The sequence below is a fragment of the Haliaeetus leucocephalus genome, unplaced genomic scaffold (genome assembly GCF_000737465.1).
Source record: "Haliaeetus leucocephalus isolate CR32 unplaced genomic scaffold, Haliaeetus_leucocephalus-4.0 Scaffold168, whole genome shotgun sequence".
NCBI lineage: Eukaryota > Metazoa > Chordata > Aves > Accipitriformes > Accipitridae > Haliaeetus > Haliaeetus leucocephalus.
In genome coordinates, this window is record NW_010972604.1 from 1,792,774 (window position 1) to 1,817,698 (window position 24,925).

At 43.4% G+C, this 24,925-nt stretch overlaps 1 protein-coding gene across 1 annotated transcript in view; it reads left to right on the forward strand.

Annotated features, from left to right (window-relative positions):
* ALOX5 (arachidonate 5-lipoxygenase) overlaps positions 1–21,852 on the forward strand; it is a 34,427-nt gene extending 12,575 nt beyond the window's left edge. Inside the window, exons 5-14 of the mRNA XM_010563509.1 lie at positions 4,960–5,066; positions 7,807–7,979; positions 8,683–8,829; positions 8,928–9,131; positions 9,362–9,448; positions 11,193–11,371; positions 14,047–14,168; positions 16,454–16,554; positions 19,278–19,448; positions 20,699–21,852. Coding sequence (XP_010561811.1) covers positions 4,960–5,066; positions 7,807–7,979; positions 8,683–8,829; positions 8,928–9,131; positions 9,362–9,448; positions 11,193–11,371; positions 14,047–14,168; positions 16,454–16,554; positions 19,278–19,448; positions 20,699–20,878 — 1,471 coding nt within the window. The 3' untranslated portion in view covers positions 20,879–21,852. The remainder of the gene's footprint in view (positions 1–4,959; positions 5,067–7,806; positions 7,980–8,682; positions 8,830–8,927; positions 9,132–9,361; positions 9,449–11,192; positions 11,372–14,046; positions 14,169–16,453; positions 16,555–19,277; positions 19,449–20,698) is intronic.
* The last annotated feature ends 3,073 nt before the right edge of the window (positions 21,853–24,925 follow it).

Below are 24,925 nucleotides of genomic sequence, written 5' to 3' on the forward strand. Positions count from 1 at the left end.
AACAAAGTCACCATCCACCCACTTGCATGTATCATGTCATTGAAAAAAAGGGAGTCCTGGCCATTGGATAAGCCTGAATAATCAATCCTGCAGAGCTCTTTGAAATAATACAGGGTTAATGAGGCAAATAGGACCCCTCTGGCCTGTGAGTCCCCTTCTGATCTGTCTCGCATACCCAGGTCACATCACACTATCTCAGACAACCCACCATACTATCAGATGGTGGGATAGTCTGAGATGAGACAAGGCTGGTCCAAGGTGACCCGCAACTTCTACATCTGTGACTCTGTTAATGTGCTGGTCTCTTCATGTTTTGGAAAGGTGTTCCTCCCGTTATTTGGGTGATCAGTTAGAGATTATATCATCAAGCACAGGTTGGCGAGAACTAGGACGTTTAATAGCCATATTGAGAAACTTACAGCTGCTAATAAGAGTGAATACTTGCTTATCTGAGTCCATCTGGGCAATTGATGGTGGCAGAAACCTTACATGTCAGAGCATTCTTAGTGTTACTTTTATGCAGCTGAGTTTCACTACTAACACAGAGTTAAACTGCATGGCTTGTTCTGAGAGAATCTACCTGCTTGTTTTCTAGTTTGGAAAATTGGAAGCTTCAAAGAACACATGTTTTTCCTGGCTGTATTAGCTCTGCTCTGGACTTCTCCCTCCCTCCTCTCTCCCCCACACCGGCATCTGTTTTTCACAATGGAATGATGCTTTGTAACATCAGCAAATCTTTCTTCTTTTTTTCGGGAGAATAAATCTCCAGCAGGTGTGAACAGGGTGATGGGTGTGTTTCCACAGCACATATGGCCAGGTGGACCTGGATCTTTCAGAGCTAATTGGAGTAAGGCAGCTGAATAGCTTTGAAGACCAGGGATCTCTAGCTTTCTATCTCATGCAAACTAGGATGTTGGAGAATAATGGAACAGGCTGAAGAGTGCGTGCTTTTGTAGCTTTTTAATGCAGTACTAGCTCTTATGCCAGAGAAGTGGCTGTGGGATCACACAAGGAGTTATGGTACAAAAGACAGACAGACACTTCCTGCCCCCCAAGCTTACCCAATGGCACATGTGTTGCCTCAACTTCATATCTATGTTTAGACTTCTGAAGAACCAAATCTCTCATCTTTAATGTGAGCCAGAAGTTGAGGTCCCGTCTCACCTCATGAAATACCTTAACCCTCAAGTAGTCCTTTAATATTCAGTGGATTCTTAAAGCTTTAAGAAGTTTTAAAGAATCTGGGGCCTTGACCATAGATCCTTGGAAAACCCTAGACTCTGATGTTCCTCTTCCACAGACAGGTATTAGAACCCAGCCCTGCAGGGGCCTTTTAGTCAGCAGATAATGAACTTGATAATGGCCATCAGAAATAGTTCTTTGGGAAAATAAATTTAAAAAAAAAAAAGGCAAGAAAAATAAGAAAGAAAAGTGTGGAAGTTTACATAGTGTTGCTTAAAGGGCAAGTCAATTTTTTTATAAGGCCAGAAGAGATCATTCTTGATCTGTAATCGGGACTTGAATACAATGCAGGCCAGATTACCACTGCCAATCTCTAATTCTTAGTTTATCTTCCCTCTGTGTGCAAACTGATAAATTAGATTATCAATTTGAATTTATCAAATTTGATAATTTCACTTTCTTTACCTCCCAGAAAGTGCTGGGAGAAGACCCCATGCATATCTGTGAAGTCTTCTGAGATTCAATCAGGTGGGACAACAATACAACCTGTTCACCATGAAACAGAGTCAGGGGTGAGGCCATCCTGAAAAAGGCAAAAAAAATCATAGTTGTTGTGTTGTGCTGTTGTGAATAAAACTGTGGCAAAACCAAGAAGAGGTTCCAAGCAAGGCAAGAAAGCAAACACTGTGCAGCTCTTCTCTTGGCCCAGCTTCAGGAAACAGTCTAGCTCAGAAAACACAAGGAATAACTCCTTTAAGGGAAGAGAAGAGGTGTGAAAATATGCAAAGCCCATGCAGGATCATTGGGATCTTCTCTTGTTACCCTAGCAATGGCATGGTATTCCAAACTTACAAATCCTGTGTTTTCCAAGAGCTGTTGCTTCTTGCATGGTGTTAACCAGTGTGAAACAGCTGTTTCCCAGCTCATTTAGGAGATCTGAGTGATGCAGGAGCAGCAGCATCTGAAAGCTGGAGATGACTAATTTGCCATTAGTAAACATAACCAATTTGGAGGCTACGTTCCCTTTCTAGCAATCCCATCCTGCCAGTCAGTAGCATATCGTCAGAGATTCTGAGTGGCAGCTAAGTGAAATTTGCAAACAATTCAACAGAATGCAGGAACATCTATTTTTGTCATTGGCTATAAGGGCACATCCCCATGAAGTAGGAACCTGAAACTTTATTGAAGATAGCCAGCTATTCTGGAGAACTGATATGACACACAAGAGATTTTTCCAAGGAACAAGAATGCTTCTTGCCTGGCACATTTGGCTGAAAATCCAGACCTATGTCTTTGGTTGGGTGAACCGTGAAAAGCTTTGGAGAATGAGTCTGATAGGCCTTATCTAGCTACCCTGTTGTGCTTTGGGAGCTTGGGGCAACTATCTGCATGAATGGAGTGGAGACACATAGGGGAAGGCGTGGGGTCTTCCTTCAGTTTGAGTGCAGTAGGAAGGAAGACAGGGAGGTGTGTTTGGAAATCCAAGGGCAGGTATAGCAGTGGGCAGCAAGCACATTTAAGGAAAAATATGAGAGCTGTGAGAGTTAGATGAGACTTAGGGGGTAATGGAAGAGGGGAGGGGAAAGCCCTTTTGCTTGGGACATGCAAAAGTGAACTTACAAAGAAGGAGATATGTCTCAGAGATTCCTTCTGCTGTTGCAAGGTTGGATCTTCAGATGCTGTTGGCATTGGATAATTCTTTAAGTTTACAGGATTAATCATGTGTAGGTGGGGATAATCCTGAAGGTTTCTGATGCTGACGTGACTTACACTAAATGGAAACCCTCATCCTGGATTCTGTGCCAGAAACTCACGCTTGCGTAGCTATTTTGGACTAGTCTTGCATTTGGGCAGATTAAGTTCTACAAGCAAGTCTTTGCCATTTTTTCCTTGCTCTGGTTTCTAGTATATACCAGAGACATCTGAGTACTTGATTTCTTGGGGAAAACAGGCTTTTATTTCCTAAGTCCTTTGGAATTTTGTTCCAAGGTAGGAAATGTGAAAGACTGCTTCCTTTAGGAAGTAATCTTTGAAACATCTGAGAATGAATGTATGCCTGGCATTCAGCAGGTCAAACCGTAGCAGGTTTGTGACTAGATCCCAGGTGCTGTGCCTGCTGCTTGGTTTGATCAGACTAATAGCCCCAGGTAGGAAGAGCGCCCTGGGCAGGAGAGGAGCAGTACATACTGGTTCATGTGCCTAGTGTTTCCTAATCTCAGAGCAGTTCTGAAGGAGGGCAGAGGCTCTACAAGACCTTTAGTGGAAACTCTCAAATGAGACAGTCTCAAGTAACTCCTCTCAAGCTACTGAGTTATGTTGTTTAAAATCACTTAAACTTCTGGTCAAGGTCATGCTTCCTCTTGAAGTTCATCTGTGATTCAGACACCTAGTGTCTATCCAGAAAGTCCTGCCCAGTAGTTACCCTCTCTTTGATCCCTGTATGATCATTCTTTGTCCCTGTCAGGTGTGAAGAGACCTCTGGAGAGGCCATCTCCTGTTCCAGGCTAGACAGTTGCCTGAGGTTTACTCCCTAACATGCCTCCAGGCACCTCTTAACCTTGACTGCCACCTGCAGCAGTAGAAACAGTCCATTCTATACGCACCCTGTGTGGGCTCAGTGCAGAAGCAGCTCCTTTGTCTGGGTTATGGTCATGCTGGTCTGGAGTCCTCCTCCAGATTACCACTTGCTGTTCTTCCAGGCTTTTCGTCCTCTTCAGTCACTTCTAATCCAGTTCTTTTTAAGGTGCCTTAGTCTAAGTTTACTGATTATAAATCCACCCTCCTGAGATTCTTCCTCCCTCAAATTCTGTTTGGGAGGATTTCCTGCAACACTGTGACCCTTCTTTACTCCATTATCTATCTTGCTTTTCTTTGTGCAATGTGTGTGCTTTTCTTTGTGCATTTGTTAGTGTTAGTGGAAGTGTTAGTGGAAAGCCAGCTTTCTTTTTCAAATTCATTATTTGCTTTCTAGTCAAAATAAATTATTTCTATTTAATAAAAACAGTTTAGCATTATGTAACAATTTAGGACTTGTCATCTCATATGAGGTGAACTTGCTTGACTGTTGTAGATAGCATACTTTGCTGAATTAGCCCTTTAAGTCAGATGTTTCCGGCTCCCAGCCCTCCATGTTCATGTGATGTCTGCAACCAAGTGACTTGATTCCTGAGGTTAGAGATGAGCATCAAGTTTAACCAGCATTAACCTCTATTTACTTGAGCAAATAGAAAGCTCTCAAAACTCAGGCCTCACGCTGTGTGGGATCCAGTATGGCCTTGGTCGTGGAGATAACTTACAGGAGCTGTTCTCTGTTTAGGAATACCGGCTGGACTGATCCTGGGTTATGTTTGTTCGGGCTTTGTACAAATCACTCAATCTCTTTGTGTCACCATACTCCTTTCTGAACTGGTGCTAATAATGATCTTGGCACTCTCAGCTGATGCTAACTACTGACAATGTGTGAAGCACTAGTTTTTCTGACTATAGTTTTTATATGACATAGGTCTTAAAGCACTGCCATTGTAGACTGCCTAGAACAACTCTAGAATGGAGTTCAGTAAATGCAATAGCAGGGACGGGGCCCTTGAGATGCCTTTCAGGCTTGTGTGTAAAGGTACAGTTACCAAATTTAATTCTGTAGGGTGACCAATCTCACATTCCACCACTGAAAAATTTATTGTGTGCAGGTATATAAAAGGGTGGAAAAGAATGGGGAAGAGTATTGAGGAAGCTGGAGATTATTTTTTTCAGAGATGTTTTGTTTCGTTTTATTTTTAGGATGGAGAATCTCTATGTCAACCGTTTCATGCACATGTTCCAGTCCTCCTGGAGTGATTTTGCAGATTTTGAGAGGATCTTTGTCAGAATCAGCAACACAATCTCTGGTGGGTTTGTCAGCATTTGCTCATGTTTGCATCATAGAATGACTAATTAGTTGTCTGGTACGTATCTGATTAGAATGCAAGTGGCTGACCCGCACTTCTGCTCTCCTATGATTTTTCATAAATAAAGTGTAATCTCAGACTGCTGATCACACCAGCAGCCTGCAAGACCAAAAAGTGAAACTAAGACCTCACACAAACTAAAATTACTGGGAATCGCTCAGTGGCCTTCTCTGTCCTGAGCTGTACTGGAGGTCAGGCCAGTTGGGCATCTTAGTCCCTTTTGGCTTTTAGAAATGTATTTTCAGATATGTGCAAGTCTCATAGGATAAATTTTCATAAGTATCTTGCATCTAAACCTAGAGATAGCTTAGTGGGAGCGCTTTTCAGAGCATATTATCTTTTATAGCATTTTTGAATGCTTCTTGACCCTGTCCCAACAAGGGAAGGGTACCACTACCTCAGTTCTGCTGTCATAACCTCACCTGTAGCTCCCCTCAGTCAGTTCTCATGGGCCATTTGTGTAATGATATATGGGGCAGCTCAAATGCTTTTCAGTGGAAAATTTTTCCCAACGGGGGTCATTTTGACAGAATTCATTTAAGGCATGAAAGCCCATGTTGTTAGGCCAATAGGGTTGCAAAGAGCTGGGGATGACCTGAGAGCTGTAACTCTTCACTTGGTCCTGCTGCAGCCAGGACAGGCTGTCAGACCACAACCTGAGGAACAGTGATTCTTACGGGAAATTAGCATGAGCTAGGCCTGAAAAGGCTTGTGGCATTTATCCAAAATGTCATCTCTTTTAAAAAATGTGTCAGAATTAGTTGTGCATACTGCATTAAATGTCCTGCTGTGCTTTCCATTTTATACTTGCATCTTCTTACTAGAAGACAAAAATCCCTCTCTAAGAGTGTGAGTTTCACTTTTGTATTCAGGGCCATTCAGTTTCTGCAGTATCTTTCATACTGTTAAAAACTCCATTGATGTAGTATTAACATATCAAAGATAAAATTTCTTTAACCCTTTTCAATGTGGAAATCTGAGCAGTTGCTTGAAAATGCACTAAAAAGAATTGCAGGCAGACATGGGTTTTGAAGTTTGTGGTGTCAGTTCTGTAAAGCAGGGCTGGGAAGCTTTTGATTTGTGAGCCAGACCCAATCTTCCACTATAGCCCATGATTACATTATTTTACTTTATTTTACCGTAATATTGGATATAATAGATACACAGTGTGTGGCTCCACAAATGTGTGTGAATAGCCTGTTCAGACTCTGCAGAGTTCCTCCTGCTCTCAAGTTTTGCTCCTCTTCAGGCTGCCTAAGGACCAGTTAACAGAAATAAGAGTAATTTCTGCGGTCTTGGGTATAAAATAAAGCACACGAGGTGGCCAGAGCTATTAAAAACTAATTACAGCATTTTTTTACACTTAATAAGATTGCTTCCTAAAACTTTTAATACAAGAATTAGATATGATCTACAATTAATTTAATTAATAACATTTCCATGCTCATGAGGAAAGCTCCAATTCTGTGAGTTTTAAACGTTAAGCATCAGTCTCAGATACATTAATGCAATTCTGAATCTGCTTATTTGCAAGCCTTGGCAGAAACAAGGCTAATGGAGAAGGTCATTCAAGGCATTTTTCAGTCATGAAGTTTCTGTCCAAGGTGATGAGTCATTTTTTGCTTGGTGTAGACTTCAGATACAGCTCCAGACTCATTATGCAATTGACAGAGATGATGTAAATGTCAACTTTAAGTAAACTTAACTTTTTTCCGCTCTGTTAGAAAGCATTGTGAGTTTTGAGACTTTTTTTTAATTATTACTGCATTCCTTCAGGCCTATCTTTTTCATCCTTTCACTCTTTGAAGAAAAATAAATTGCTTTCAGAAGTTCTCCCTTATCTGAAAATAGGCATCAGTGGAAAACTGTACTTGCTTCATTTTTCCCCTGAAGACACCAATGGGATTTTTCACATTTAATCATGTTTTTTCTGACTCTGAATTTGTAGGCTGAAGTTGCGACACGACATTACGAAACAGAACACTGCAATTGTGGGAAACATCCGGTAGTACTACATATGCAACAGTAAAGAGATGGAGTACCCCAAACTGTATTTTATTAAGAAGAGATGTTAATCTGGGTTTACATTAGCAATTGGAATATAAACAGAGGAAAATAAATGTTAAACAAGCAAAAGAAAAAAATGAGCAGTTTTACTGAGTCAAAGTCAGACCCCTTCTCCAGGTGTCCCTCACCCAGCTCCACCTAAGAGAACTGCTCCAGCCACTGCTGTTCTTTCCCTACCCACATTGCTCTGTATTTCTCTTCTCCTGCCTGTGCCATCTTTTCTGGACTCATCCCTCTGTATTGTATACCCTGAGAATTTGAAGAGTGAGATTTAAATATATCATGGAAGACCTGACAAGGTGGTCTGCAGATGGAGAGAGTATTTTTCATAGGAGTGGAATATTTTACTCCTCATTGCTTCTGTACATGGAGAAACAAATTATTATCAATTTAATTCTTCTCAAAGTGAAAAGCAAAGATTATATTGTCCATTTAACTTAAGTGATTTTTCTTAAAATTCTATGGCACCTTTTGAAGCCTTTTCTTGCTACTTTCTTTAGTCAAAGTTGCAGTGCAGTATAACAAAAAGTGGGGAGGAAAGGAGGAATCCTACAATGCGGTAGGATATTGATGCAGTGCAGTTATTGATACTCCAGGCTTGGTTTTCCTTTAGAATATGTGATGCAGCACTGGAAGGAAGATTTTATGTTTGGCTACCAGTTCCTGAATGGATGCAATCCTGTGCTGATCCGGAGATGCACAGAGATACCCAAGAAGTTGCCAGTGACTATGGATATGGTAGAATGCAGTCTGGAGAGGAACCTGACCCTGGAGGAGGAAGTGAAGGTACGGCTCTGAGTCAGGTTGGACTCCATCTGTTCCTTCTCATATCCTCTAACCTGCAAACCCTGTTCTAACTGCCTTCAGCCACATCTCCTCTCTTTAGGCTGTATGGTTGATCATGGCAAAGCCAGTTGTCTCTGCAGACTGGCAACACTTCTGCTGACTGTTTTCTCCTGCTGTCCTGGAGTTGCAGGCCATGCCTTTCTCTAAGTCCAATCAAAGAGATGTCACCAGGAGGTGAACAGTCCTTTTCAGCAGTTTCCTCTGAAAGGTTAGGGATCGACCTACTGCCTCAGAGGGGAAAAGTGCCTCTCCCTTTCCTGGTAGGGTCTTACCCTGTTGTCACCTGCAGAGTTGAACTAACATACTAAAGAAGGGTTTGCAAGGATGGTGCTTTGCTTTTGTTTGTATGATGAGCATGGGGGTCTCTTCAGCTGGCAGTGTGAAACTTGTTTGCATCTTAGTGTCACTGTATGAATGCCAAATCAGACTCAGCAGACACAAGGCAGGTAGTTTGTGTAAAGGTGCTTGCTGTCTCAATGGCATCATCCCTGAGCCACCATGAGCAAGGGGTGGGCTGGTGGCCGCTCATAACCACAGGGCACAAGCCAGCCTTTGGCCAAGACTTCCTAATCTTTGTTCTGAGCCTTGCTGCTTGCACTCTGTTAAACCACATCATGCTTTTTTTCCCCCCCCCCCCCCTCAGCAAGGAAACATTTTCATTGTGGACTACGAGCTGCTGGATGGTGTGGATGCCAATAAAACAGACCCGTGCACAATACAGTACTTGGCTGCACCCATCTGTCTGCTGTATAAGAATCTGGAGAATAAAATTGTACCCATTGCAATCCAGGTGGGCTTACTATCAGGGTCTTTAAAGGGACACATTGCTTGTTGTCTCACCTTAAACACGAATGACTTGGGGTTTTGTATTCTTTTTATATCTTTCAGCTTGGTCAAGAACCTGGGCCAGACAATCCCATATTCCTTCCTTCAGATGCCACATATGACTGGCTGCTAGCTAAAATTTGGGTTCGCTCATCTGATTTCCACATCCACCAGACAGTGACCCATCTCTTACGGACACACTTAGTCTCAGAGGTGTTCAGCATAGCTATGTTCCGGCAGCTGCCTGCTGTACATCCCCTCTTCAAGGTTGGTTCTTGCATGAAGGGATGTATGTGAGTCAGGGAGGTTATCGCATTAGTTTGACAAAGCAAAAGGAAGTCCTGATGATAGTTCAGCTGAGATAGTTTGGCTGGCTGCCCTGCAAGGCAACATACAGCTAAGCCACCAGAACTTCCAGGACTTCAAACATTACACCTGATTGCTGTTGAATTCAGTCAGAGAGTTTGCCTTCTTTCATTGTTCATCCCATTTCACAGCTCTTGGTGCCACACATGCGGTTCACAATAGCCATCAATACCAAAGCCCGAGAACAGCTTATCTGTGAATGTGGCCTTTTTGACAAGGTAAGTAATCCCGTTTGTGAATCTTCATTATTCTTCATGATTCTGTATGGTTCCTTTACCATCACATATTGCCTTGTTTCTTTACCTTTCTACTAAGGGGCAAACATAACTAATATCACCTGAGAAACTGGCACACAGAACTGATACCGTGGTGTGCTAAAGATGTTATCTTTTAACTCTAAGTAGCCAATTCAGAACTGGTCAATGTCAGTAGTGAGTCAATATCTCACTTACTCATAGCTGATGTGGCTTTGGGGTTTGAGTATAGGAGTGCAAGGTAACATAATATGCACATACATCCCTGCACATATATGCACACAGTTAAGTCCCCAATTTCTTTTAAGTACTCAGTTATTCATCTTGGGGCAGGGTGGTGAGCAAAAGAATTTGTGATTGCAAAAGGAAATTTGCATCAGAGAAAGACGTGTAGATAAGATAGATTTCTAAGCCCACAAGTAGTGGGTGTAGATTCCAGCCTGTCTTCTTGAATTGCCATAAACAGCAGATCTGCAGATCTGCTAGGATTAAAATTCAGCTTTTGTCTGAGTCAGTAAAACATAGCCATATATCATGGACTGTGGTGCAGCTTTTAGGTCAAATCTGAACATCTAAACCTGACTGCACTGGTATTTAACATGTGCCCAGCCCTTCCTCCCATGGCTCCCCGAGAAATGGCAGGCTGCATCTAGGAACCGCAACAGGTTGGCATGCAGCAGTGTCTGTGACAGGATGCTAGCAGCAAATGGGAAGTTTGTGGAGCTTTCAGAAGCCCTTTCAAAGAGGGAGCCTGTGTTTCAGGACAACTCTGTCCTCCTTACACCTCTGGCACCAGACAAAAAATAGCATCCATGCTGCAGAGTTTTTCACCCAAGGAGAAAAGAGAGGTTAAATCCAGGCACCTTCCTTGTCTTCTGTACTCCACTGCTGACTGTGGAGACCTGGCAGGCACTCCCATCCCTTTGAACAGAAGCATAATGTCTGTACCCCATGCATGTGGGATGAGTGTGTGGCCAGTGGGGAGCCTGGGGTTCCAGAATTTGTTGGTTCCAACGTAGATGCACAACCAGAGGACTATAAGTGTAAGCTGACTATTGTTACAACACTAGCATCATATGCTATAGAAAAGCAACATTTGGGAGCTTTTGTGCAGTGATTATCTAAAGAGATTTGCAGTCCTGTTTGTTGTGGACATGCTGCGTTTTCCAAAAGTAACGTATACTGAAACTCTGGCCAATCCTCATCAGTAGCCACCCAGCGGGATTGATCTCCTGGCTTAAATCCCAGGATGGCTAACGGTAGCCTGCATCCCTAAACACTTTCTCCTAAACCACTCTGTAGCAGCCGTGGGTGTTTTAGCAAAAGTCCTGTTCTAACACACTCGTGGCTGCCTTCCTTCCTTCATACACATGCTGGTTCTGGAGCATAGGGCTGGCAGAAAGTGCTTTGGGTTTGATACTTCAATGTTGCTGTACTTTATTCCATTATAAGCAGATGCTGTACCTGTGGAGAAAATGTGGATATTAACAGTGATTCATGGGAGAGGTATGAAATCTGTGATGTCAAAATGCACAGTTGCGGTAGACCTCTGCACTTCGGTACTTTTTTTGTGTGAAGATGTGGTTTTCTCCTTGAAAAACAGATTCACCAGCATTTTGAATAGCATCTCCTGCGAATTTGGAGAGCCAGTCTCAGCAAAAAGTGAACATAATCTCCTACTGTTCCTGTCTTGCCATTCTTCCTACAGGCAAATGCTACAGGTGGAGGAGGACATGTACAAATGGTGCAGAAAGCAATGAAGGATCTGACTTATAGCTCCCTCTGCTTCCCTGAGGAGATCAAAGCTAAAGGGATGGACAGCAAAGAGGATGTCCCCTACTACTATTACCGGGATGACGGCATTAAAGTTTGGGAGGCTATAAAGAGGTAAGAGACCGTAGGTCTAGAAATGGCTAATAAAGTCACTGTCACAGAGACACAACTTCATTTTCTCTCTGATCACTCTGCTCTTCATCACAACCTTGTGAACAGCACCTGGGCTGTTTAGTCATGTGGTGCCTTTTCAATCCAGCGTATCTCATCTGAGGAAAAATATATAGTCAAGCACACACCCTTGTTAATTCCTGCTTTTTTCAGCCCTGTTTTCTTGCATTCTGTATTTCAGAGGCCCCTTTATAAGTATGTACTCTTCTATAGGATTTCACAGAGCTTAGTGAGTTGGAATTTAGCCCTGCAAAGGGAATTTAATTAGCTTTTTGGTTTTAGCTATGCACAAACCAAGAGAGAACCCAGCTCTCTGAGCCAGGCACATGAGCTCACCAAGGTTCTTGTGGAGTGGAAATGTAATCTTGGCTTGCATAAGAGTTGTGTCTTGAAACTCAATAAATTAGGCATTAACTGATTTGAGCAAAACCCTTCTTAAAATGCCTTAAAATTGCAAGGCCCGAGTTTTTTCAGGAAGGGCAGCAATTCTGAGTCAGGAGAGGTACTGCAACGCTGCTCAACCACACCAACGTGGCTCCTTTTCAGATATGAAACACTGCCTCAGAATGGAATGATTCATATGTTTTTTATTCTACAGTGGCATTTCATTTAACAAACATATTTTTGCATGGCATAAGTTGCTTGCTAATATGCAGCTGTTTCTGGTCACATGGCTTTTGAAAAGCATGTTCATTAAAAATCAGATCTTTTATGTACACAAAGTAGGGGGTTTATAATGCAAGCATAATGTTTAAAGTGTTGGGTACATCTTTGTCTCCTGTGTTTTCTCTGTGTTTTGGCAAGGGGTTATCTTGCAATATTTCCTGCAATTGTTAGTGCCCATTTGAGAGGAAAGGAAGTTATAACTTTTCTGTGGTTGTTTTCTTGATGTAGTCCGGTTTTTGTCCCTATTCTCTTTCCTGTGTTTTCTTTGCTGATTGAGATATGCCTTTTCAAATACCAGGTAGTACTTAGGAAACTCAATTTAGTTTGACTGTTTGTGGATGTTAACCTAACTGGAGGAAGGTGTTACACTGCCTCAAGCTGAGAGATCCTTCCTAAGTGAATAATTTGGTTTGTAAATGGCATGGGCAGTACTCTTTTGAGTGTGTGATATCCTGACTCATGAACCCATGGTCATGCATGTGTCTAGTCACCATGAATCTCCTACACTCTGCAGGGGTGTCAGTCTCCACTCTTTTGATGAAATAACTTCTATCCCCAGCAGTGCTTCACATGTGGTAGGTGGCCTAGACTTAAGAAAGCTGATAAGGTTGTCCCTATAGAAACAACGAGGCTCACATGGCAAATTTTTAAACCCCTTCTTTAATAGTCAGCTTCTTATTTCTGATCTAACTGCAGATAGACATTCCAACCCAAAAAGCCTCATCCACAGTTCACATACTGATCTATATTTGCATGGAAGGGGGTCTAAAATACTGCCGTTGTGTAAGAGAAGGATTGCCTTCTGTATGCATTTGGCACAGGTGCCAGGTTGTGGATGTAGAGCTCATGCAGGGCAGCTTTATCTCTGCACGTTGCAGGGTTTTTCTTTTCCTTTGGCTTCCTCTGGAAGCCAAAATTACTTAAACTCTTGGTTTTTATGCAGTTGTTTGTCTGCCTCAATAGCAACTCTTGACCTGGTTGGCTAGTAGAAACCACATTGACAGATTTGTAACGGTCTCCAAATTGCAATAAATTGATAGCTTATTAGGGGAGAAATCTGTACTGGATAACAGTTCTTAATCCCATCAGTCAGCTTCTGCAGTCAAATGTTTCACCCTCTGGGTTGTTGTCAAAATATTTAGCGAGAGATTATAGACACCTGCAGAGCTAACAGAATATCTCAGCATAGCTCAGGTAACCAGTCATTCAGTCATGAAATGCAAAGCTTCAGGAAATCAGGCTTACCTATTTTTACTGCTTTCAGAACTATTTCTATTACCTTAGTAACCAAGAGCCTTTCTTTCTGAGGTGAGTTAGCCTGGGAAGCTTTTATAGAAAGAGGGATTTTGAGAAGAGGAACTGAACAGGGAGGAGATGTCTGCTGTATGCAGTGGGTGTAGGAAAAATATCTAGACCTCTTCTCCCCAAGAGAAGTTTCCTGGGCTTTGGAGTATGCCACTTGGGTTTTGTAAAAAGGATGTGCGGTAGAAGGCGATCAACTATTTGAATGGTATTCAGGAGCAGCTTTGGAGTATCCCACATACTAGGGATATGCCAGTATCACAATTTGGGAATCCCTGTTACCAGTGTGAGAGCCATGTGGATATGCCAGGGGGAGTCTGCCTTAAGTGAAGAAAAGTGATGAGAGAGGTCTGGGCAGGAGCAAAGCCTCAAATAAGAGAATAAAGCATACAGGACTGTTCAGGGGAAGCAGTGTGGTCCAGCATCTTTTTGTTGGGGGAGGAAGTGATGCTGCAGTCAGAGATGAGTCAAAGTTGCCTCTATGCATTCCCACTGCTTGTGGGAAGGAGGTAGGAGGGTGCTGAGACCTGTTCTTGCCCTTCTCTCTTTCCCCGTGCAGCATCTGCAAGGTCAGTAGAAGGTCTTCAGGGAATGACAGGCTTGCTTTCTCCTTTTTGTTTCGTCTTGTTCATTTGTTACTGTGTCTGCAGTTTTGCAGAGGATGTGATTCAAATCTACTATGAGAGTGACGAGGTGGTGTGTGAGGATGTGGAGCTCCAGGCCTTCGTCAAAGACATTTACGTCTATGGGATGAGGGGCGTGAAGGCCTCAGGTAACGTATGATGGCCCAGCCAGGTCTGCAGCTTGTCAAGTCCCTGCTGACAGCAATGCTGCATGCACAGCATGCCTTGGACTGTTGGAGACCCTCTCCCTTCTTGGCCCAAAGATGCTCAGTTTTATGGGTGAGACCCTGGATCAGGCCCTCCCTCCCTCAGGAGACAGGTCCTTCCTTTGCCACAGATTCTCACCATGATCTTGGGCAACTCATGTAATCTCTCTGTACACTGGGGGTTGGTCCTTTGATCTTGTCTGCTCATGCTTTAAGCGTTAGGGGAGGGGCTGTCTGTATGTGCTGTTGGAACCACCACGCAGACTGATAGAAATCACAAGGAGCAGCGAGACCCCCTTGAATCCTCTCCTCCAAACCTTGCATGAAATAAGAACAAGAACCTCCCCAGGAGTATATTGCTACACTTTGCATTTGTTCAGCATCGGTGTCATCGTTGAGCTGTTCTTCTCTCTTCAAGAGAAGATACCCATAATTATTTCCAAGAAATACTTTCTTTTGCTCTGTCTCCTCTCACTGCCTCTCATTTCTTGCAAACCATTACTTGGCTGTGGGAGCTCTCACCCATAACATGGCTCTATTCTCCCACCTGAGTTAACACTCTCCTGCCTTTCCCTAAAGATGTTTTTTTCTTTCACTCACATTTTGTCCAAGAAGGTTTTCAGGAATTTATACAGGTGGGTGGGGATTCTTCATACTGTCCTGACTGATTTCCATCTGGAAGCACCTGTTGGCCAGTGATTTGGGGCAGATGGCTTTGGCATTGCATGCACACATATTTGTGTGTGAGACCTCCAGGCAAAACTATGATGTTTCCACTCATTACCAGTATGCACTGGTATATAACAGCCTCCTGGGCTCTACCTGCCTGGACAAGCAAAGGATTGGGGGACACCTAGTTGCTATCATTTTTGCTTATCTAGTTGTCTCTTAGGAAAAGCTTAGAAATGGCCTGCTAGTAGGAACTTCATGCCTGACCTAAGCATCTTTGTATGGGACAAGTACTGACCCTTTCCAGGGCTACAGCTGGGGTGGGACACTCTAAGCACCACTGGTGGCAGGACTGCCACTAAAGGGGGAAACCTGCCAGGCTTGCAGCATCCCTGTCTGTACTGCTGCCACTCCAAGGGCTGGGGCAAAGAGCAGGGGGTCTTGGCTGGTCTGTAAAGAATGGAAGGAGGATGAATGGGGGAGGCTGTTGCACCCGGGCCCCCCCCTGCAGTCTCCATTCCTGCCCTGGGAGGGCTGCTCTGACTGGGAGCATGCCAAGCCCCTTTAAAGATGAGCACAATGTGCTTAGGATAGCAGGACGCAGGAGGGGATGGTGCATCCTCTCCTCTTCAGGCTTGGTGGCTGGCCAGAGCTACCATGTGCCTCTTCCCCCTCTCAGGTTGAGTTCACGTCTGCATCAGGTTGGTGGTGAAGATGTGAAGCAGCTGGCACAGGCAGTCTGAGCAGGGGCAGCTCACCCTAGGGTGCTGACAGGTCTCTAGGTATCCTGGGACCTGTGGTCACATTGGGCTGGGATAGGGAGTACGGCACAGGAATGTGATGTAGTGGGGATAGGAGAGATACAGGCTTGGGGATGCTTTGGTAGCAAAATATTTCCCTAGTCCCTGAGTATTCCCTTCTTTCTTTGTATAGCTCCATTTGATTATTCCCCTTCAAAGACAGCTTGATGCAACTACTTCTGTTCCTCATTCTGTTGTTTCTCTTTCAGAAGTTCTCATTTCCTCACTTCCCATTTCAGCAAATAAGCTCTCCCTGCACTTGCCCTCACAGTGCACTTGATCTCTGAGCCTCGGGCCTTTATAAATACAAGCACATGGTTATTTGCTCCTTGGCATGAACCTTCCCTGCTTGCACTGCAGACTGAAGAAAAAGAGAGCATCTGAGGCCCCTGCCCTGTGGACTCTCTGTGTTCCTTGCTACAGGGTAGGTAGGGTGAGAGGACAAGGATACAGTATTATTTAAAGGTGTAATTATTTTTTGCTTTTCCCTTAAGGAACGCCACATACTTTGCAAACAGTGGTGATGCCTCACAAACCTGTATGAGGTAAGGCAGGATCACTCTGTTTTTTACGGCTGGACAGCCAAGACACAGAGAGGTTGAGTAGCTCCTGTTAGACCACACAGCAAGATTCAGAAAGAGAATTCCCTGCTCTTCCCTGACTGCTGCACAGTCCTCTAACTCATGCCTTTTGAGTAGCTGGTTACCACTGGGTTACTTCATAGCTGGGTTACTTAAGCTTTTCTTCTCCCTCATTTAGGGTTTCCTAAGATGATCAGGACACGAGAGAAGCTAGCAGAATATCTCACAGTGATAATATTCACCACATCGGCCCAGCATGCAGCTGTGAATTTTGGTCAGGTAGGAATTTCTGGGAAGACTGTTCTTCTTTCTGGGCTAGGAGGTGCATCTACCAGGGCAAAGTCTGAGAAATGGTTTTAGGTAGATGTACAGACATTACATTACTCTTTCTCATCAAAATAACTGCAGAGCCATCTGCAAATCCCCATGAAGCCTGTGGAAACTGAAGTATTTTGGAAGCTGAGAAAGGCATTTTGAGTCCTAAATATGTACCAAAGCTCAAATTTAGGGATTCTAACTTGTATATTTTAGTTTTAGTGATTTTATTATGGGGAACAACTTTTTTAAGCATTTAAATGGGTTGCTAAGACCTCTTTCAGAAATGGTGAAGGGTTCAGATGCACATTCTAGCTACCATGCTTTCCAGACATCACCTGAACTGCCTGGATATGATATGTGCTGGTAGTCTGTGGCACATCCTGCAATGAAATGCAATGACTTATGCTAAGTGGCTTTACTTTGCATTTGCTGTGAATGCATGCATGGGTGACTACTGTGGGTTGCTGTTGTAAGCTGTGCTAATTTGGCAGTGTGCCTGTGCCAAAGCAGCATACATCCCATCTTCAGATGTGGCTTAGGGAACATGTGCAGCGCAGCTCAGTGCTGTGACTGCAGTCCATGTAGCTGCATACACCATCTGTCTTTGAGTTGGTGCAGCTGCCTGTTTCCAACAGCTCAGTTCCAGCAGTACAGATCTAGCTGGCCTGATGGAGCATTTACCAAGGGTCCTGAGTTAACTAGTTCAAAGCTGCCTTGCACATCTGCAGGACCTCCACTTCTACTTTCTGCAGCAACACAGACAAGCCTCTACAAGGTAAAGTCTCATTGAAGTCAGTGGGATAGAAGTCCAGATCTTCAATGATATCTAGATACTTAACCTCCACTGACATACATTGAAATTGATGCTCCCTCTGACATACATTGGTGTACATAGAAATTTGAAGCAGTACATCTGTGAGGATCAAGGCTTTGGTCATGTGTGGTCATTCAAAAGCACCAATGTGCTTAATATTCCCAATGCATGGAAAGGGCATTGCTGCTCATTTCTTGAGTTTGCAAGCCAACTGGCAACTTTGAGCTTCCTCTATGATGTTTAATGTGTCACATACTGATAGCCTGTGTTATCCCTGCCTGCCTTTACTGACATATATCTACCCTGAAACTATAGTAACAGCTTGCCTTTCAAATGCTGTTTCTTCCAACATCAAGGCATTTTGGAAAGCAGACTTCACAGCCAGAAGAAAATCTCTTTGTCAGTCTGTATTGAACAGAGTTTCTTCACTGAGTGGATGGTTGGTCACTGGAACAGGCTCCCCAGGGAAGTGGTCATGGTGTCAAGCCTGTCAGAGTTCAGGGAGGATATGGACAATGCTCTTAGTCATATGGTTTAGTTTTAGGTAGTCCTGTAGAGAGCAGGGAATTGGACTCAGTGATCCTTATGAGTCCCTTCCAACTTGAGACATTCTATGATTCTATGAGCTTTTTTTTTTGTCACATGTTCTGGCTTCAGGCATGGATGATCTCACAGATATGGAGGGAGACCATCTTTCCTATGGCAATTATTCCCAAACACATCCCACATCACTCTCCATGTTGACCCTCCTGTCCATCCCTGCAGCTCAGGATCCCTGGAGCAGGTCTAGAGCCAGGTGTCGAATGAACCCACACTATTCCTGTGCCACATCCGTGACCAGGCACCTCTGCAACTATTCACTTCTAACCTGTCATTACAAGTGATTAAGACATCTCCCAGCCTCCCCCTCAGGAAATCCTGTCTGTTCAAGTACCACTAAGAAACCATCTCTTAATATTGTCCAGGCTATTAGGGTTTAGCAGGGAGCCTTCAGAGAATGAGAGGTGGAATTTGGCATGCAGAGGATCTTCAGCCCATCAGCAAAAGGGTCTTCAGCCATGGGAAAAAATGGCAGAGAGAGGGCTGAGGGTAGGAGGAAATGGCTATGCATTGGAGAGAACAGATTGAGGACAGTGTAAGCATGGCACACAGCTGAGATGGGACTTTTCTTCAGGCAGGGCAGGGGATATGTATGAAGGTAATGAAAAAGTGCTTGGAAAAGAAAGAGTTATGGTAAGCGCAGCATCTCAGATGGCGGCAAAACTTGGGCTCATATCTGAGGCAAAATGAGACATCACCATCCCACAACACTAAAGCTGGCCAGAAGTGATTCTGAGTTCCCAGTCTGGCACTCACCATGGGCACATCCACATGCCATATTCCATGATGCACCAGCATCCTTTGCCCCTCTTACTGCCTGACCACAGTACTGTGGGCATGTTCTTAGAGCAAATTTTGCAGAAAAGAGCAACTGGAGAAAAGGAGATTTTATCAATTATAGATTTTTTTTATCAGAGGTTGCCTCAGATTATCAGAAGAGATCTTTGTTTAATAAAATAGCTAAGTCCTTAGCCTGGCTGGTGAATCTGGGCCATGTGGCCCATGCATGTGGTTAGCAGAATAACTACTCCTATTTAGACAATCCAACTCTCTCCCTTGCGAGATCCTGAGAAAGACAGTCGGGACTTCCTTGTCTCCTTCAGACCTTCTCTAGAGCACCTCTCTGTCCTTTAGTTCATATCTTCTCTTTCTGAGAGGCTCATATTACAGAAGCAAACTCCCTGGTGTCAAGACTCCTGATTTTCTTTGCAGTGTTCCTAAATACCAGCCACTGTAGCTTTTCACTGTGCTCTCTTGCTTTGTTGTGCAGTATGACTGGTGTTCCTGGATTCCCAATGCCCCACCAACAATGCGCCACCCTCCTCCGACAGAAAAGGGGACAGTCACCATCGAGCAAATTGTGGAGAGTCTGCCAGACAGGGGACGTTCTTGTTGGCATCTTGGAGCTGTCTGGGCCCTGAGCCAATTCCAGGACAATGAAGTAAGTCGACCTCCCTTCCCTACGTGGTGGAAATGTAGGTGAGACAACAAGGGCCGTGGCAAGACCACACAGACTCACAAGATTGTAGTGCTGCTCTGTTCTTTACTTTACCATGTTTGCCTTTCTGTGGAGGGATATCAGTGGTGTGGGTTTACCCTTGTTCTGCCTGGTGTAAATCAACTCTGAGCAAGAAGTCATATTTTTACGCTGAGGCTGGTTTTCAGCCAAAATTAAAGTTTCTAAACCCAAGCATGGCATTGCTGAGTAAGGATGCTGGTGTGGGAGGAAGAGGGGTGCAGAGGCACATGTCGTTTTCTCCACTCCTTTTCCCAGCAGCACTGGTGGAGAAGTTACAGCACCAGTGTCCCCATGTCCTGCCCCTTTGGAAAATCTGCCCCAGTGCTATGTGCACTACAGCTGTGGCTTGTGCCTGGCTGTTGTGGAGCGCAAACAAAATAAGCCTACAGGAGGCTTTGCAAGCATGGTCTATAGCCATTTCCCTCTTGTAAAATGAGGTTGTAGGTACTTGGCTGTCTCACCCAAGGGCTGTGCCTGGAGGATGTGTTTTGAAGTCCTTAAATGGAAAATGATGGGCAGAGGGTACTTCAAATGAAGTTTCTCTTTAAGAAGAAAGCAGATTTCAGCTGGGCAGCTGGTATCATGGGAAATAGTTACCTAAAGCAGGTAATGTGCCAGTATGCATATTGGCAATACAGTATTCAGGGCACCCTTAGAGTCTAAGCTGACTAAAGCAACTGTCAGGTTGATCTTTGAAGGACAGTTTTAAGTCAACAGAAACTTCCATTGCCACTGAAAGAAGCAGACATCTTCCTTTTTCATCCCTGGCTGTTAATTCCCCTCCCATGCTGTCCTTTACTTTAGCAGCACAAATGTTTGAGTGCCTATGCAGAGATCTCATTTGGGAAGCTGATCTGGCTGACCACTAGCCTGAATAAAAGTGCTTATTTTTGAGTGGATCAGCTCCTTGCAAGTGTAGGAGATGCCACACAGACCGCCTGAACCAGCACTGCAGAAAGATGCAGGGATGGAAAGAAGCAGCCAGTGGTGGAGAGAGGATGGCACAGCATCTTTCATTGGCAGTGCCAATGTAGGCTAGCTTAAATATTGATAGTACTATTTTAATAGTAGCATTTGTGAGGCTCTGGGTGTTGTTCTGCTGGATGACATAATGTTGAAACAGAATAGCCTTCGCTTTCTCAAAGCATGATTTCTTGCTGTTTTTCAATTAGCTGTTCCTAGGCATGTACCCAGATGAACACTTCGTGGAAAAGCCGGTGAAAGAGGCTATGGCAAAATTCCGCAAGAATCTGGATGAGATCGTCAACGCCATCGCCGAGCGCAACAAGAACAAAAAGCTTCCTTACTACTACCTTTCCCCAGATCGCATTCCCAACAGTGTTGCTGTTTGAGCAGATACCCAGGAGAGTTTGGAGGCATGTAAAGCTAATGATGCTTTCCTGTTTACATATGCTTCTTTTCAATGAACTTTCAGAAATGGATAAAATAAGAAACCCACCCTCTCCATCCGAGCTGACCCATAGTCTATTTGGACTTTCAAAACAAATTTGATTATGACTGATCTTGCAGACAAAGCCTAGCTGACGACCCTCTAGGTCAAATTTGTTACAAGTTTATTTTTCCAAGATTTTTTAATTAATCTTAGAATCAGTATCCATGTTTCTGTTAGCTTTCCCTCTCCTGGTCAAAACAGCATAATCACAGATTTGCTTATCTTACTCAGTGAAAATAGTATCACAAGCAATAAGCAAGCCACATCTTTAAAATCTTTCCTATTTTTAATAGGTGACACTGGTGACATATAAAAATATAATCTTTAAAGTTTATGCATTGTTTTTAATCTGATTAAAACAAATGTTAAATATTTTCATGTCATTATCAGGGTAAAGGTAGAAGCAGAACATGTTCTTAATATAGCTGATGGGTTTTTATCACTTTCTTACTGAGTTCGTGTGAAATGAGATCGCCTGATTCACAAGAGATGAAGATTTTTTACCTACATAAACCTATATATTTTCTATGTAAAACTAGGAAGGTTTGTTTTAGCCTCTGTCAGCAGAGTTTGATGTCATTCATACGTACAGACAAATGTTTTGCTTAGCACAATGGCAACAAGTACAGACCTAGCAGCGCTTACACTTGATTTCTGTTTCATTGCTGAGACTGCTGGGTTTTGTGGATAGTTTCTTCTGTTTTGTGGGGGATGAAGAGGCTACTTTGTATAATGATAAAAGTTGTGGAGAAGGGTTAATTGGCAGCTTCTAAGAGGAATCTTTAGATTTGGCCAATTAAGCATAATTGGCATGTTCCACCTTGGTTAGAAACAACTGAGTTTTGTCTGTTTTGTTTAGAGGTGATTACATTCAAATACTTGGGCTGTGGTTAAAGTTGAGAGAGTCACTGAGATAATGAAAGCTAAAACGACGTTTGGAAAATTTAATCTTTTATGGTTTGGGAAATTTAAGAGTTGTAGTTTTGTTAATAACATTTTTGGTTTATTTTTCCCAGAATTTGTTCCTTGTACTAGCTTCACCAGCCTGCAGTGTGTTTTCTCAATACATAAGAAAGCTTCTTGTGCTAATAAAACAAAACTGAACAAGAACATCTAACTTTTATTTCTTAACTCAATATCTAATCCTGTATTTCTCAAAAAACTTGTAGGAATAAGCACAGTGTACTGTGTAGAGAAATGAAGCTCCTGCACTTTGAGAAATATAGTTATTTCTATCATTCATATGTGATTTGGAAAAGGGTATTACTAAATTATATGCCCTTTCTGTTTCATATGAAACACAGGCGTGGAAACTGATTTTAGACCCTTTACAGTGAACTGATTGCCTTTTTCTCCCTCCAGCTAAAGAGTTTCAGCAAAAATGTGGAAGGTAAGACCACTTCCTGTTATTGAGGAAGTACATTTAAGACTTCTGCATCTTCCTTTTACTGCAAACCATGAGAAGTGATGACTATAGGAGGCAAGACATGCAATTGTGTAGCAACACTGGAATAGGACCAGAGGATCAGAGACCATAACGTGCAAGCCACAAAAAAAAAAAAAAGAAAAGAAAAAGGCACAACTTCAGTGCAAAAGGCAAAAAATGCAACAAGCTGATGCAATATATCCAATATGCCAGCTGTGACTCTTGTCCTTCCCCTGCATACAGCAAATGTCTTCTTGCCTCAGCTTTCATATGATAATGATCTGCATAATATCTGTCTAGAAAACCAAATATGGGAAGAGAGGCTGATGGCTGTTCTCTTGCATCTGTTCCCTCTGCTCTAGCCTGTGGACCTGGGATACAAGTAGGGTTGATGGGAGGTTTAGGGAATTGACTGTGCAGCTTTGAAGGCTGATATTAGCAGTCCGATACAGCTGGAGGAGAGGTTGTGGAAAGAGGTAAGGACGTTAAAAGTAACACTGGCACCAGAAAGGAAGCAAATACATGAAAATAGTAAAGTGCTTACTCTTCCAGGGGTCTGGGTACACATGTTGCTGTCCCACTCCCTGCTCCCTTTTCGACTGGTCACCATCCACCAGAAAGTCATCTTCCTGTTCATGGGCCATGGGTTCCTCCCCTCCATCTTTAGCCATGGCTTGCACAGAGGTATCTCCTAAGTCATGGTACTAAGGTACGGTGTCCGCTTGCAGGATCGCTCCTAGGTGGAAATGAAAGGATCAGCAGTTTCTGAAGTGGGTCATGTACTCAGCTTTGTGATAGATATTACTGTTTGATGTGTATCGTACCATTTCTAACGTGGTTTGACAGCCAATAGCCTGCGTCTTGGCTGGATGGCTGTTCCTGCTGGCCAGTCCAAGGGAATTTTGCCTGTCTCTTCAACTCGAGCTTCCTTGCTGCCTTTTCCAATTGCAGTGATTCTCAATTGGATGGAAGATTGAACTGGAAGACTTCCCTTCAGAAAGTCCTGGCAGTAACTCAGGAGTCTCTGGCATCTCAGCCCTTCCTCTTTGTGTTTGGTCACAGGAGAGGGCACTCCAGCTGTAAAACACCATTAGTGCTAGTGAGAAATAACTGGGAAGGGTTGTCCTAAAGGACTGTCACAAATAGAGAGAGCCTGATGTTTTCTCCCCAAGGAGATTAAAAAAAAATCTCTCCTTAAGGAGAAAAGGAGGCCTTGAGATGGAGAGAGACCATCAATGAGGGGACAAGGCAGGCATTTCCCTGCTGAAGTCTGACTCTTTGGGTTCATTGGAGCACTCTGCAGCCAGTCCAGCTCTCATCACTGACCTCCCATGCTTTCTTCTTTTTGCAGGGTGAGTTTACCCCTGTAAACTCCTTTTGGGACATTACCTTTCCCAACCCTGAAACATGTCTTGCAATAATATGATTCTCACTGGCCCTGGAAACAAAGCACACATACTTCATAGTCATCCCATGTGAAGTAAGCTACCCATTTTTTTTGCAATCAATCCCCATTTTACAGGTGGGGAAATGGAACAAGAGCAATGAAATCCAGCAGATCAGGACTGATTTCAGGTGCCTCCTTCATAGAAAGATTGTGAGAAAGTTGTTTACCTGCAGCATGCTGATTAGCCTTCTAGAGAGCAGACAGCACATTCAGGCTTGGCTACTCAGAATTACTTGCTCTGTTGCATGTAGGGCAGAACATGGAATAGACCCCAGAAGACCTGTTTCTAACAAGCAAGTTTTAATCAGCAGCTGGCCTTTCCTGCTACAATAGTAGCTACGTGGTATCTAGGAAGTTATTGCACACACTGAGATAGTATCACGAAGTGCTTAGTTTGCTTTATTTGTACTATAAACAGGAATAAATATTGCACAATCAGACATGGCTGGTAAGTTTAGAGGTTAACTGTGTCATGGGTTTTTATGGCCAGAAAACGTACCTATGATTGCTTAGACTGATCTCAGCATAACACAGATCTTTGGATTTCCCTGAAGCATTTCCCTCTTCAATACAGGGGTGCTTGATCTAGGAAACTATCTTCTGTATAAACATCCACTCATGATTTACTGAAATACACAGTTCACCCTGGTGCCTGAGTCACTTGTCTCACCAGTGAATCCCTCGTGCTGTGTTTCTAGTTCTGTGTGCATTCAGTTTTTGCTTCTTGCAACAGCTTCTTGCAGTAGCTTTGTGTGACTGAAGATCCTTCTCTGACCAGTTCCCTACTACATCCTTCCCCTTTCTTTTGGTAAACTGAATAGATTAATTTCCTGGAACTTTTTGCTGTAAGACTTTCTTTAAACCTCTTTTCCACTACCACTGTGTGGACAACACGTGGGCAGCTGACAATGACCATGAGTCAATGGCTATTTCAGCCATTATTTTCATAGGCTGCTTTTCCTCCTGCTTGCAACTATATGTCTGCAGTTTGTCCATAGATTTAGGTCTCTGGCCTGTAAAATGAACACAACAGGTTGTTTGCTTGCGACCAGCAGCTCAAGAGATCCGGACTG